General features: G+C 37.7%; 1 protein-coding gene across 4 annotated transcripts in view; it reads left to right on the forward strand.

Annotated features, from left to right (window-relative positions):
* pmela (premelanosome protein a) overlaps positions 1-15,057 on the forward strand; it is a 40,487-nt gene extending 25,430 nt beyond the window's left edge. For 3 of the 4 annotated variants that reach the window (XM_057846426.1, XM_057846427.1, XM_057846424.1), the window contains 5 exons: positions 2,153-2,299; positions 2,725-2,827; positions 2,907-3,112; positions 3,193-3,283; positions 12,506-15,057. In XM_057846426.1, coding sequence (XP_057702409.1) covers positions 2,153-2,299; positions 2,725-2,827; positions 2,907-3,112; positions 3,193-3,283; positions 12,506-12,650 — 692 coding nt within the window. In that variant the 3' untranslated portion in view covers positions 12,651-15,057. The remainder of the gene's footprint in view (positions 1-2,152; positions 2,300-2,724; positions 2,828-2,906; positions 3,113-3,192; positions 3,284-12,505) is intronic. The other variant, XM_057846425.1, reaches the window with a different exon arrangement.
* The last annotated feature ends 783 nt before the right edge of the window (positions 15,058-15,840 follow it).

Genomic DNA, 15,840 nt, shown 5'->3' on the forward strand with positions numbered 1-15,840 from the left:
CTAGAGTACGGTGATGATTGCTGGTTTACATTGACAAACTGGTACCTATTAGATAAATATGATTTAAGCCATCAGAGGGCTGCTCCTCTAATGCCTATGTCACATTCTAATCTCTGCTATAAGATATTATGGTCGATTGTGTCAAAGGCTGCACTCAGGTCCAACAGAACCAGGATCGAGGCTAATCCAACGTCAGCGGCTAGTAACAAGTCATTAGTTACTTTGACTAATGCAGTTTCAGTGCTATGATGAGCTCGAAAGCCAGACTAGAAATGTTCAAATAAACTATTGTCCTGTAGGTGCTGACAGAGTTGTTTAATTACCACTCTTTCAAGGACTTTGGAGAGAAATGGTAAATTAGAGATAGGTCTATAATTGGCCAAAATATCAGGATCAAGAGTAGGCTTTATCAAAAGCGGTTTAATAACTGCATATTTAAGAAAATAGTGTAAGTAGCCTAAAATAGGGTAAAGTTTTCAACTAGCAATAATCGTAAGTTAAGAAAAATCCAGAGTCCAAATCAAGAGTCCAAAGTGCACATAAACTATACTGCCAAATGTATCACATTTAAGACAAGTATTTCTGGACCTCATTGGAGTAAAAAAAATATTGAAAACCTTATTGTGTTCAATGTCATTTTAGTTGAATTTCTTTGTCCACGAGAACTGCATTTAATGCTTAATGTATCATTTATGATAAAAATTAGAGAACAAATACCGTATATACAAATTATTTTTTTTTTTTTAATGTTCAAAGTTTTTTATTTAATCTGAACTTTCTGTTCATTATTTCTGGGGTCAGGCATTATAGGGTTAAAATGATGTTCTGTACCTCCCCATCAGAGTAAATAAAATATGGCTAGGTTCATACTGCAGGTCTAAATGCACTAATCCGATTTTTCGCGATTTTCCGACTCGAGTGAGGCATTAACTTGACAGTCGAACGGGACAAGTCGCATGGAAGTGGACCATTTCAAATCCGATCTGGGTCACTTTCTTATGTGGATTAAATCCAATCTGGGCCACGTTTTTCCAGAATGTGGCGGGCGGTCTGAACTGGAATACGTGCAGCAATCACGTCAGCAAAGAGCAAGCGAGACAGGGCACTACGATAGCAGTGCAGCTGTGCGTTAACGCCTAGCTTAACTTGAACACGGCTTTTGGAGAAGGGTCGGGCTTGACAACAGTCATAAGAAAATAAAATGGGTTGAGGATAGCCTGAGAATGCTCGGTTTTCTCTCTGCTCCATATGAGCAATATTTCAATATTGTTTACACGGCCGAGAGTCGGGGCAAACTGTCCGCATGTGTGTGTAAAGGCAGTCTGAACTGGCACGGCAAAAAAAAAAAACAGATATGACAAAAAATCAGATTTGTGCATTAAGATCTGCAGTATGAACCTAGCCTTAGTCTGTTCCACTCTTTGCTTTCTCTTAAAGAGCTGATCAATTTTCTGTTGCATTGTCCTTTTTTTAATCACATTAATTCACCAAGCTTGTTCTTTTTTTTGTCCCAGAAAACGTGTATTTGAACCAATCAGAACTAACTATCCATGCTGATCACATGTTAGTATGTCAGCCAATTGATAGGATAACTGGAGTCCATGCCAGGGAGTGTGGCTAGCTGAGTGCATGCACACATCGACGCGACTCGTCAGATTCAGATGTCTGCTGCAGCTGTGGAGCTCCGTTCTGTCCGTGGAATAAATAAACAACAAATGTCGGTGGTAACGGATGATGCTACACAAGCACTTTATTATGCTTGTTGTTAACACATGTGTATGAAAATCTGACTTTAGTAGATTGTTTTCCTCTTGGAGATGCCTGTATGGCAGTCAGGCAGGTTGTTTTTAGCATTAGGTTTTGACAGTTGCTGTCATATTTTCGGGGTCAAAGCACCGTTCCGCCCCGTTCTGGCGCCGAATCTCTTACCAGAATGCCGTTCCGGCCCACTTTCACCCCTACACATGTGGCATTTTTCAAATTCATTAACAACTCACCTTGACTATATACCAACCATAGTATTCGCTTTTTTGTCTGATGTTTTTTGCGTATACTCTATTTATTGCACTGCTCTATATTAGTTTAGAAAATGAACAGAAATGGAGGAAGATCACAGAAATTTTCCACTTTGTAAATTTGATCTAATCCACAGAAGAGGTTGTAACTGCAGTCGAAGCAGAGGTGGAAGCAGATCCAGCACAAGTTGCCCTTGTTGTGGTCAAAAGACAAGCACCAGAAGTTTCAGCCGATTGCATGATCTACCGATATGGCTCCCTTGCCACATCTGTTGATGTCGTCCGTAAGTCCTCATATTCATAAGGATTCTTCACTTCTGTAAATCTTAGTTTAAAAAGTGTTGGCACATGTTTAGGTTTGGGTACCAAACCCGGGATCAATTTGGTACCGGTTCCAGAGCAACCAGTGGTAATGGGATAAAAATGAACATTTATTTGCCAGAATTTTTTTTCCCTTCCTACTTCTTACTTCATTTATTGATAATTTTATTTATAACTTTAAAAGATTTAGTCTGAGTCCTAGTCAATTAGGGAATGTAAATTAAAGGACAGTGTTTTTTTTTTTTTTTTTTTGTTAGTGTGCATTTTTTAATGTACCAGTTCAAGAACCATTTTAGCACCGGAAACGTTTTAAAAAGTACCGAGTTGTAACTGCTATTGGATAAAACCCAAACGATCCCTAACCTTACTTTCTTTTTGTACAACACAGAGGGTATAGAAAGTGTCGAGATTGTACAGATGTCCAATGTTGTGTCATTGGCAACTGAGCTGGTTCAGAATGCAGTTGATGTCACCGTTAGCTGTCAAGGGAGGTGAGAGATAGCATGCATTGAAACTACAGACATTTCTTTAACATGTCAGATTGTTTATGTTTTCTGTTCATTCCCGTAGTTTACCAAGTGAGGTCTGCACAGTTGTTTCGGATGCTGACTGTATCACACCGGTGGAAACCGTCTGCTCCGCGGCCGTGCCCTCTCCGGACTGCCAAATGGTCCTTCGCCAGTTCTTCAATGAGTCTGGCGTTTTTTGCCTTAATGTTTCCTTGACCAATGATGTCAGTCTTGCTATGGCAAGTGCTCGTGTCAACGTGGCAGTAGGTTGGTGCATGAAAACATTCAGTACAGTCACTCAGTGAGTTGATTGTCAACTAATTTGAGTAATTTACTTCCCACCGCAGCCTCCGGTGGTTCGCCAACTGGAACTGCTGCCATCATCCTGGGTGTGATGGTGCTTGCCTGCGTGGTTTGCTGTGTCGGTTTAATGTACAGGTAAGACGCTAAATTTTGGGTCATGAAAATAGAGGCTAAAACCAAGGTTGAAGCGCTTTACAAGAAGTTAATGAAAAATGCACAATTTACTTCAAAGCCAAGGAAACATACATATGCACAATAACATGTAATGTCATTAAACAACAATACAAGGAAGTCATAATAATGCTAATGAATTTGTTTATTTATTTATGGAATTTTATTGTCATCATCATCGGTATCACTGACAATCATTGACAATTACAAAATGTGATATGATTTTCCCGAAGAAACCGAAGAAGACGACAAAGGCGGACAAGATGAAGCATATGCTTATCAGTTTTCCGTCCCCCATACAACTAAAGACGCACATTCAGGCATGGAACATACATCAAAACTGTAGAATAACACAGTCAAGAGTGCGTCTGTATGCGGCGAAGGCTGAGCAGCGAATTCATTCATAATAACAGTGTTGCACCAATACCATTTTTTTGGCCCCGATACCTGGATGTGCATCGGCCGATACCGATACCCAAGGGCATAGGTTTGCATAGGGACGGTGGGGACACAACACTATCAACTTTTCAGGATGCTCAAATTGTCCCCACCAACTTTATTTGAATTATATAATGATTATAGTTGATGATAATTATTAATGATAATAATTTATAATGTATTCCCATATATTGTAAGAATAAAATTGACCTTTCCATTATTACCGTATTTTTCGGACTACAAGTCGCACCTGAGTATATGTCGCACCAGCCATAAAATGCCCAACGAAGAGAAAAAAAAACATACACAAGTCGCATCGGAGTATAAGTCGCGTTTTTGGGGGGAAATTTACTTGATAAAATCCAACACATAGAACAGACATGTCATCTTGAAAGGCAATTTAATATAAAAATACAATAGAGAACAATATACTGAATAAGTGTACAGTGCATGAACAACGAAATGCGAATATACTGTCCTCACCAGGACGCTACGGCTCCGTCCTGGCTATTCAGCGGGCTAAACTCCCAAATGACGATGCTGGACGTCCGTATAATTTGCTCAATCAATTTCGTCCTCGATACCAAACAGGTTCGCATCGACGTAAAAAAAATGATAATTAGGTGCTTTTACAGCATGACATGACACAAACGGTTAGCATGCGTTCGCTAGCATTAGCGCATCGTTCAAACAACCACACAACTGGCTCTAAGTGTCCGATCGCGGGTGGAAAACACACAACAACAACAGAAAAGATGATACACACAGGTGTCGCCTCTATAGAGATATTTTACAAGCATAAACAATGAACGTAGGTTTGCAGCCTTGTTTCTCTCTCGCTAACTCGCCCACTCACTCAGAGCTACGTAGCTGTCGGTCTTCTTCTGGCGTGTGAGCGCTCCTCTTCACGTAAACATGTTCAAGTGCGCCCCCACGTGGGTGTGAAAGCGCCACAAACTAAAAGCATGCATTTCAATGTAAAAATAATACAATTGAACAAACATTGCCAAAGGCAGAACGCGAACGTGGCCATAGGTATTAAGTTATTCAGATAACTAAAGCATAAAGAATATGCTAACAAGTTTACCATCATCAGTGTCACTCCACAAGACCAAAATAACATGTGAAATGATATCATAATGTGTTAATAATTTCACAAATAAGTCGCTCCTGAGTATAAGTCGCACCCCCAGCCAAACTATGAAAAAAACTGCGACTTATAGTCCGAAAAATACGATAAGTGAAATCTTGCTGAATGTGCCGGTCCATTTTTTCCCCTCAAACGCATGTTTGATTGGCTGATGACCAGTGTTGTTAATCTTACTGAAAAAAAGTAATTAATTATAGTTACAAATTACTTCTCCCAAAAAGTAATTGCGTTAGTAACTCAATTACCTGAATGTAAGAGTAATTAGTTACTTGGCAAAGTAATTGGTGATAATTACTTTTTTTTTTCCTTAAAAAAAAAAAAAAAAAAAACATTGGCCACACTATGTGTTAATGCTAAGTTTTTTTGTGAAGGTTTTTGGTACAATTGGCCCGAGCCCAATTCTTTACCCTAATTTACCCTTCACCCTGAATCAACTGTTAAAAGTTGTTAAAATTGCTCCCATTATTGCATTAGTTCCCTTCTCTCTACTTTTGTCAAATGAAAGTTTTAAAACTATTTCATCATTTAAAGATAGATTCAAGTCAAGATTTTGCCGATTCAGAAGTATTTTAGATAAAAAGTTACTTAGGTTCGTTAGGAAGGTTCTCTACAACAGAGTCGTAATAAAAGGTCTACTGCTTTAAGATGGCGGCTGTTTACTAACGCATCTAGTGCCGTGTCTGTCATTTTGCATCTAGTTATATCTATATACAGTATATGCAGTGTTGTTAATTTTACTTTAAAATAGTAATTAATTACAGTTACAAATTACTTCTCCCAAAAAGTAATTGCGTTAGTAACTCAGTTACCTGAATGTAAGAGTAATTAGTTACTTGGCAAAGTAACTAGTGATATTTTTTTTTTTTTCTAAAAAAAAAAAACAAACAACAACAACAACAACAAAAACAAACAAAAAAAACAGGTCACACAATGTGAAGTTTAAAGGATTTGGGGGACAATTGGCCCTAGCCCAATTCTTTACCCTCCACTTAACTAGACACAAGGGTATTGTGATAACTAGCTAGTAACCTTTGCTATGTGTGGAAGTCATTTAAAGTTGTGAATCAACCGTTAAAGTTGTGAAAAATTGCTCCCGTTATTGCATTAGTTCCCTTCTGTCTACTTTAAACATGTGTAAGTTTTAAAAGTGTTTCATCATTTAAAGATAAATTTAAGTTAAGATTTTGCCGATTTAGAAGCATTTTAGATTTAACAAAAAAAAAAAAAAAAACAGGTTCGCTAGGAAGGATCTCTACATCAGGGCCTTCCTGAGAGGTCTACTGCTTTAAGATGGCGGCTGTTTACTAACGCATGTAGTCCTTAAAACATGTTGGCAATGCAGCTGTGTCAGTTTTTGCATCTAGTTCTATAATATGATATCTACCGTGTCATGTGGGCGTAGGCGTCAGGTATTATTGGAGCCACCTAGCATCGCGGTTGCAACGGCGTCTTCCCCACTGCTGCTCTGCTCTCGTCCCCGTGAGTCCGTTTCTCTCTGACTTTTTTTATTCAACCAACTTAGTAATGCATAGTAACGCACGCCTTTCCCGCCTCAGTAACGGTAACGGCGTTGCCAAGATGAGAAAAGTAATTAATTAGATTACTCATTGCTAAAAAAAATAACGCCGTTAGTAACGCCGTTATATTGTAACGCCGTTATTAACAACACTGCTGATGACGAGAACAAACAAGCACGCACACTCACACAACCCCAACAGAAATACATGTCAACATGCCGCCTCCTCCACCCCTTTCAAAGACGAGGGATATTAGAATATTTTTTTCGGCCAGCCGCAGCAGCAGCCACTATAAGTAGACGTCAGTGTTGTGGAGGTGGGGAACACGCCACTAATTTTGCTACTGAAAGTCCAACCTGCATCACAGTTAGCATAACATTAAACTGTGTGAATTTGCTAATCTCCAAAACTCGAGTAGGAAGCAGATTAGAGATAAGTGTCCTCCTGTACTGTATGTGTTTACTACCGTTTACGTTAATTCAACAGTGCATTTATTCATTAATTAAAATATATTTATTTTCTCTATCATTCATTGAGAAAAAAATTTTATTTGTAGCCCATGCAGACATTTCTTGAAGAAAAAAAAACACAAAAACACAACCACTGTAAATTTCCTTGATATGAATTTATGATTACGATATGATTTCCCCCATGAAAATAAAAATGTGAACTTTTTTCATTTTTACGTAGGCAACACATCAGCATATTTCTGAGAAATGTAGCAGTGACCCCCGTTCACCCAATCTGTTTGGTCCTATTAATGTCCCGTCCCCAGCAAGTATATATGCAGGTTATGCTGTTATACACTGCAAATAACCTATAGAATTTACTCAACAAAATTGAGGTAACAATTTACCCTGTTTCATAGTGTAAATTTTACACAATATACTTTTTTTAAAAATGGGTAAAATTTACACTATCAAACTGAGTGTAAATTGTTACCTCTATTTTATTGAGTAAATTCTATAGGTTGTTTTTTATAGTGTAGCGCCCCTACCAATGTTGAGACCAAATCTACGCCCTTGCCGATACCATACCGATACCACTTTGTTTGAAATTTATATATATATATGTTAGGGCTATCAAAGGATTAAAATTTTTAATCGAGTTAATTACAGCTTAAAAATTAATTAATCGTAATTAATCGCAATTAATCGCAATTCAAACCATCTATAAAATATGCCATATTTTTCTGTAAATTATATATATATTCTGTAAAATAATTTGTTGGAATGGAAAGATAAGACACAAGATGGATATATACATTCAACATACGGTACATAAGGACTGTAGTGGGCATTTCACTCTACTGTCATTTAAATCTGTCTATGCTGTCCTCACTCCGAAGCGTCTACTTTTTCCAAAGCTAGACAGCTAGTGAACGACGCCTTAATAATCAGACTTCTTCCTTTTTCATCTGATTTATTAATAAAATGGCCTCAAACCACTGTCCTCTTTAGACCGTAGTGAAACTACAAAAAAAAAGTACACAAGCATTGCATTAGCAACAACGTTAGCTTAGCACGCTATACAGGTTCACTAAACATAAACAAAAAGTGTCTCATACAAAAAATATAACATTTCGCTTACTAACATAATATGTACATTCTTTACAACAACCATACTTACGGACAAATCTTGTCCAAGGATCATATAAGCACAACATCACAACGTAGGCGTCAGCCCGAGATGTCGTGCAGCCATGTTGAACTGGCAAGAAAGCAATAAACCATGTCGCAAAGCGACCACAAGAGTTCGCTGTTAGACAGCGCAAAAAACCTTGCTGTAAAACTTACCAAAAGGCAGAATACTGTCTGAGTTGGACATGTGCGTTAATTGCGTCAAATATTTTAACGTGATTAATTTAAAAAATTAATTACCGCGCGTTAACGCGATAATTTTGACAGCCCTAATATATATATAAATATATGACATCTTGCCGATACCATACCGATACCACTTTGTTTGAAATTTATATATATATGACATATAATCACAATAGCTAAATAAACCTTTTGCTCTCAAAGGCCAAAATAGTGCTAAATTTATTAAATTAAAACATTTATAATACTTTCCCAACAGTAAGAAAGTAAAAATACAATGAATGAATAATGAATAAATTTTTTCAAACTCTGAGTTTTGGCTCTCAAAGGACAAACAGTGCAACTTTCATGAAATTATGAGAAATAATAATTGACCACAGCATCCTGTCTCTCTATTAGCCTCCCTCTCTGTGCACCAGCAGCAACACACACTTAGCCACTTAGCTTAGCTTGCTTCTACAGCACTTTTATAGGCTTGCCACTCGTCTTTGAAAAAAGGAATAGTTCCGGAAATTAAAAGTTGCGTTCCGTATTGAACCAGTACAGAATATATATAACAGATACATTTCTATGCATTTTAGGAGTTTTGGGGATGTCCCTTTGTTTTCATCACCTGTACGGCTTTGGGCGTGAGGGGGGCGTCCCTCATTTCTGTTTCTGAAAGTTGGCAACCCTACTTTTGAAACAGGTCTCAAATTACTGCGGCATTTCTTTCAGTAGAAGACAATAAAAGTAAAGTAGACAAAATGAGCTGACCAGGGTTTGTTGCTCTGGTCCAGCCCCCCTTTTCTTGGTAGCAGTTGCTGCTCTTGTAGCCTCAAACTCTTTGTGTTCGTTCACGTTTCGTCTTGAAATGTTTTATCAGGTTCAAGGTATTGAAACTGTCCGATTTACCTCCACCTTTCAAAACTTTCAGGCCGCAAATCTTGCATGCAGCCATTGAACTTGACAGAGATTATAAACTGAAATATTTCCAGACGGCCGACATTTTCTTCTCGTAGTTTGTTTTTCCTACATATGAAAAAGCTGCCCCGGCATTGGTTAAGAGCGGCTATTGGCCCGCTCTCATTGGTCTGAAGCCAATAGGCCAATAGCGATAGCTGCTTGGCATTCAACGTGATCGCGTACAGTATCATCACACAACAGAGAGTGTAGTGATCGTCAGGAGAAAAAAAGGCTGCGGTCAAGTGTTATAATACTGGACCGGTAAATGGTATCGGCGCGCTCTTTATTGGTACTCGCCGATACCGATACCACCATTTCGGGCCGGATCGACCCCCTTGCCAATACTGGTATTGGTGCATCTTTAATAATAATAATCAGTTTTATTCATTTCTACTAAATTAGGTAGTCTCGAACCAAATTTATCATGAACAAACAATTGAAGATTTTGGTCAAATGTTTCATGTCATGAATCGGCCAAAGGTTAATGTGGTCTACATTATGAACATTGACAAAGTTGGATTCCTCGTGTTGTTTGTTCTTCCGCTCTTCTGTCTGCTTCCTTCCTCTCTGTCCCCTCATAACTCCTTCTTGTTTGTTGCTTTCGCCTATGAATAAAACATAATGAACAACCACAATTGGAGTATATCAAACTTGTATGTGACACATTAAAACTGTTCAGACCATTAGAACACTCAGGTTCTCATTCTCTGAGTCTAAGCAGCTGAAAAGAACAAGTTTAAAAAAATCCTAATGTCCAACTGTGAGCCGTTCCACTGAAACCAGACACTGAAAAAAGAGATTTCCATCTTTCCTTATCGTGCTTTTGACAAGTTTTTCAAAACTAAATCCATATTTTAAATCCAGTTAGAAGTGCTTATTATTTTTCAAATTTGAAAACAATCATTTTGACCATTTATGGAAAATTGGCGCCACCACCCTGCCCCCCATGGTGTTGCATTTAGCAGCTTTTTGGTGAATGCTTCTCAAAAGCAGGCAATTTTGGGATATACAGTATATCTGTATTTTTTTCACAATGCTTATGATGCATCTGCCTACCAAAACACACTTGAAAAAACTTTAGGATTCAAACCTTGAAGTGAAATTTTCTGAAGTAAGCGTTTATTCTAGGGCTGTCAAACGATTAAAATTTTTAATCGAGTTAATTACAGCTTAAAAATTAATTAATCGTAATTAATCGCAATTAATCGCAATTCAAACCATCTATAAAATATGCCATATTTTTCTGTAAATTATTGTTGGAATGGAAAGATAAGACACAAGATGGATATATACATTAAACATACAGTACATAAGGACTGTATTTGTTTATTATAACAATAAATCAACAAGATGGCATTAACATTATTAACATTCTGTTAAAGCGATCCATGGATAGAAAGACTTGTAGTTCTTAAAAGAAAAATGTTAGTACAATTTATAGAAATTTTATATTAAAACCCCTCTTAATGTTTTCGTTTTAATGAAATTTGTAAAATTTTCAGTCAAAAAATAAACAAGTAGCCCGCCATTGTTGATGTCAATAATTACTTACACAATGCTCATGGGTGCTGAAGCCTATAAAATCAGTCGCACCCAAGCGCCAGCAGAGGGCAGCAAAACTCCATAAAACACAATTAACAAGTGAGCGTTTCACTGTACGGTCATTTAAATCTGTCTGAGCGGGGCATCTGCATTAATTGCGTCAAATATTTTAACGTGATTAATTTTAAAAAATGAATTAACGCCCGTTAATGCAATAATTTTGACAGCCCTAGTTTATTCATAAATCATTTGGAAATGTTTTATATATTTAATACACACACTGCCTTTAGAGGACATCTATTTTTACTCTTAATGCCCAGCAACTGTGGGCTTTCTGCCAACCTTGAACACTTTAAGTAGACATTTGTATTTCTCAGGGTCATAAACAGACCACTTGCTGACTGACTTAATTCGCACTCAATTCTCCTAGAAATTGACAGGCAACAAGTCCAGGTTTGCTACCTCCTAAACAAGATAAACAGAACACAAAATTGATGGCTGTTATAAAAGTATATGTGGTGGCTCAGTGTTATTAGAGCAATTTGGTGGAGTATAATTCTAACAAAAAGGGAAAAAAATCTAGCAAAAACACAGTTGGGCACAAACAAACCACATGGAAACATTCAACATATATAGTAGAGGTTTTTAGTAGAGATGTCCCGATCGATCGGGATGTCCGATCACGTCATTTTCAAAGTATCGGAATCGGCAAAAAAATATCAGCCATGCCTTTTTTTAATATATATATATTTTTTAATTAAATCGTTTTCTAATTGCATTTAACGTTACAAACATAATATGTTACACTCATCCAGAGTCTTTAGTTTAGGCTTAAGGTAGGGTTATCAAATTTATCCCAATAACGGCGGTAATGAATTTTTTAAAAAATGTATCACGTTAAAATATTTAACGCAATTAATGCATGCGCTGCACGACCCACTCATGCATTGTCGCGCTCAATCTGTAATGGCATCATTTTACCTGTATAGAGAGATAAAAGGCAGCGTAAAATGAGTAGAGTGAATTTTGGCAGCCTTTTGAGCCTTTTTTTAATTGGCTAAAGCCTTGCAATCCCTCTCTCTACGATTAGAAGTATCATGAGAAGCAATGTGAGGAAGCAAGGTAGCAATTGATCTTTTTCTTATCACCTTATGTCATTTCCCAACGCAGAGAAGATATATCAATTGGTAGCACTACGCATAGTCATGGTTCCACTTCCCATCATGCATTTGGGTATGGCTACAGTATTATTTACTGAAAGCTCAACAAATACAGTAGATGGCAATATTTAGTCACAATATACAAAGTCACAAGTCTTTCTATCCGTGGATCCCTCTCACAGAAAGAATGTTAATAATGTAAATGCCATCTTGAGGATTTATTGTCATAATAAACAAATACAGTACTTATGTACTGTATGTTGAATGTATATATTCGTCTGAGTTTTATTCATTTTTTTCTTAATGCATTGCCAAAATGTATATGATCGGGAAAAATTATCGGGAATGATTGGAATTGAATCGGGAGCAAAAAAATGCAAACGGATCGGGAAATATCGGGATCGGCAGATACTCTAACTAAAACGATCGGGATCCGATCGGGAGCAAAAAAACATGATCGGAACAACCCTAGTTTTTAGGTTTGCAAAACTGCTTGTAAGAGTTTTGATGTTATAGTGATTTCTTTCTTTCATCTGTTCTAATAAACTGAGTAGGTAAGATTGTCAGGTCTATGGTGTAATTTCATTGCATCTTCATATGATTTGAAACAGACGCTTCAAGCAGTACCAGCCACTGACAGAAGACAGCGATGGCAGTAGCTCGGCAGTGACGTCAGTGCCTCTGCTGCTGTGGAACTTGCTGATGAGACAGTCGCCTGGAGAGAGCCGCCCACTGCTTCAGGGGAGGATTGTGTGAATATAAAAAACATAAGGCACAAAATGTCTAATTTACATGTAACTATTACCTATATACCCCTTGATAATCTCAAAATAGACATGAAAGCCAATCCCATTATGATGAAAAGCGAAACCGTTTTAGTGACTGACTCAGACACTAAAATGGTTTAGCTTTTTTTTTTCAGCTATATTATAAGTTAAAATATAAATACTTCAGAGAGTCTGAGGTTTTTATTTTGACTTAAAATATCGCTGTAAACTGGCCAGAATTTGATACCTGATTTTATACAGTATATTGTGATATCACGCGGGGCAAGAAGTGGAGGGGCAGTCAGTCTCGAGACTACATCTCCCAGCAGGCCATGCAACTCACCCAGGTGTGTCTGCTTAAGCTACTTGATTGAAGGATGAGTAGATAAAAGGGGCCCAGACTGCAGGGAGGTAGAGTGTGTAGGAAGGGTTTACCAAATCTGGACCTCAATGTCACCTATAATGTCGTGTTTTCCATGTCTCTCTCCCCTAACATACCTGAATCAAATGATTATGTCATCAGAAGCCTGCTAATGATCCTGAATATTTGATTCAGGTGTGTTGGAGGAGGGACACATGGAAAACACAACAGGAAAAGTGGCCCCGAGGTCTGGATTTGGTGAACCCTGGTGTGGAAGACTTCACTATCAGTTGACGGGAAATGTCCGTAGGGAGCCTATTTTCAAAAACTTAAAATTCAAATATTTTCAAAACCGAAGCCGCTAGCAACCTAAAACCAAAACAGGCACCTCCTTAAGGCATGTATGGGTCACCATGAACAGCGACATACAAAAAAAAAAAAAATCAAAGTCGTTCCCTAACAAAATCCCGTTTAATTATTTTTTATATCAGTATACCAAAACTTAAAATGGCTATAAAATTCAGATTTTACACAAGATGCACAAAAATCACCAAAAGCAGAGATAATCACCTATATTTTCAGGATCAATACGCAATGTTTACCATACAAGTTTTTGCCCGAAATAGTGACTTAATTTTTTTTATATAGTGAAATTTTGAACAGCTAATAAATCACTCAATTTTCACATCAGAAACTTAATGCGTAAGGAAAGAATGCAGAATTATCTTAATTTTACTGAACAAAAGCAAATTATGCATTTTTCTGTATACAATCGACAATTAATACAAACTTATTTAGGTTGAATAACAATGTCACTATTGCCTCTGATTGTCATGCTGGCTATCCTCGTTGTTTTTGGATTGAAAAAAAAAAACACTTAAAAGCCGAATTGTTTTTGTATAAACGCAGAAATGTCTAAATTAATACTTTTTTCCCCAAAAACGGGTGTTGGCCGAATATAACCTGATTATTTGAATGTAAAGGTACGCTATTGTGTATGGATTAAAAAAAAAAAAAAAATCCAAAATCACCATCAGAAAACAAAGAGGTTTTTAAGTTGAAAATTGTAAATAAATGCAAACATCCCAGAATTTCTATAGATATGAACGTAAAACTGTCCAGATTCTTGGTTAAAAGCAAAAAAACGTCCAGTTATCATTCATTTTACGTAAATACTTCAAGCTAAATTCACGCTAATTTTTCCATTCATTTCAATTTTGTGCATGGATGGTGCTATTTTATGTAATAATTACCTTGAATCACAGACCAAATCACTCTTGAGACACTCCTGCCTGCTTGTATGCACTAAAATCATTGTCCTGTTTCTACCCAAATCCAGCGTTAGAACGCAGCATGTTGGAATTTATTGCAGTGAATGCCTCCTCGATGCTGTGCCTGGTCCGGCCTACTATGGGAAGCCGTGGCACAATATCTGTAGGAGTTGTCTCATCAACTAATGGTGAAGTCTATGGTAGGAGAATAAAGAGATAGACCAGGGGTGTCGAACTGGTCCCCAAAGGGCAGCAGTGGATGCTGGATTTCATTCCAACCAAACGAGATGAATACCTATAAACCAATCTGATGTCTTATAAGTGTAACCAGTTGATTGCGGTCAGGTACTGCTTTTTTTAGCATAAAACTTATTGGTTGAACTGTCTGCTGGATCTGTTGGAACAAAGACTAGCACCCACTGCGGCCCTTTGTGGAATCGGTTTGACACCCCTACGATAGACTATACTGCAAGACCTGGAAGATAGTTTGTTGACATCTGAGAACAGACTTTGGTTCGCACAATTGGCAGTTTATTTGGACATTTGTTTGGGGAAACGGCACCGTCGAATGTGTAAGCCGATAAGGAAGCTGTGGCATTGGAACAAATAGTGGACAGGATTCTTTCCCATTCAGGTTTACCTCTCGTGATTTTACGATATATGCAAAAATTGGGAAACCAAAATTTGCCAATTTGGGTCTGAATGTACGTAACTAATTCTCCCGTGTGAGCACTGGTGTTGTAACATAAATAAAATGAAACTTTATCACCTAAACGTGTTTGTCTCCCTCTCTACTAAGAATTTCACAATGATACTCAGCCCTTTGCCTTAAAGAGCATACGACAGGAGAAAAAAAGTCTTAAATAGCATTATTATGTGAATTTGAATCATATTTTGAGACGATTCGACTATATACAACCATTTAGCAAAGCGCAGATGACGAGAAATTACGTCTTTTAATCTACCGGTTAGCCACGCCTACCATTATAGGGCTCTAGCGTCCCCAACAGGTGAATGACGTCAGCGGGTGACTGGGCTCATCGGTTTTACTATTCAGCCCATTGAGGGGGAATTATTCAGAACGAGGAAAATGCGATGAAGAGAGCCGCAAAATGTCATTGTTTCAGTCTCTCCACTCCAATATTTTTACAGGATATTCTTTTTATCCTAGTATATTTTCCCAATAGCTAAATAAATGGCTTGAGAAAGACCAGTCAGCCCGTCGAGGGGGAACTATTCACAACGAGGAAAACGTGACGAAGAGAGCGGCAAAACATCATTGTTTCTGTCTCTTTACTTATTTACTTATTTTTACAGGATATTCTTTTTGTCCAAGTATTTTCCCCAATTGCTAAATAAATGGCATGTTCATGACAAATAACAGTCTTGTGCTAAATGCTAACCCGAACCGAGTGATGTTTCAAAGTCTTCGAAGCGGAAAATCACACATAACTAGCCCGGATTATTTGACATGACGACTGGGTTGTCGATTGTCTTTGCGGATCGGCAAACTGAACGGCGGAGAGCAATTTACAGTCCGTTCCCCG

This window comes from Corythoichthys intestinalis, chromosome 9 (genome assembly GCF_030265065.1).
Source record: "Corythoichthys intestinalis isolate RoL2023-P3 chromosome 9, ASM3026506v1, whole genome shotgun sequence".
NCBI lineage: Eukaryota > Metazoa > Chordata > Actinopteri > Syngnathiformes > Syngnathidae > Corythoichthys > Corythoichthys intestinalis.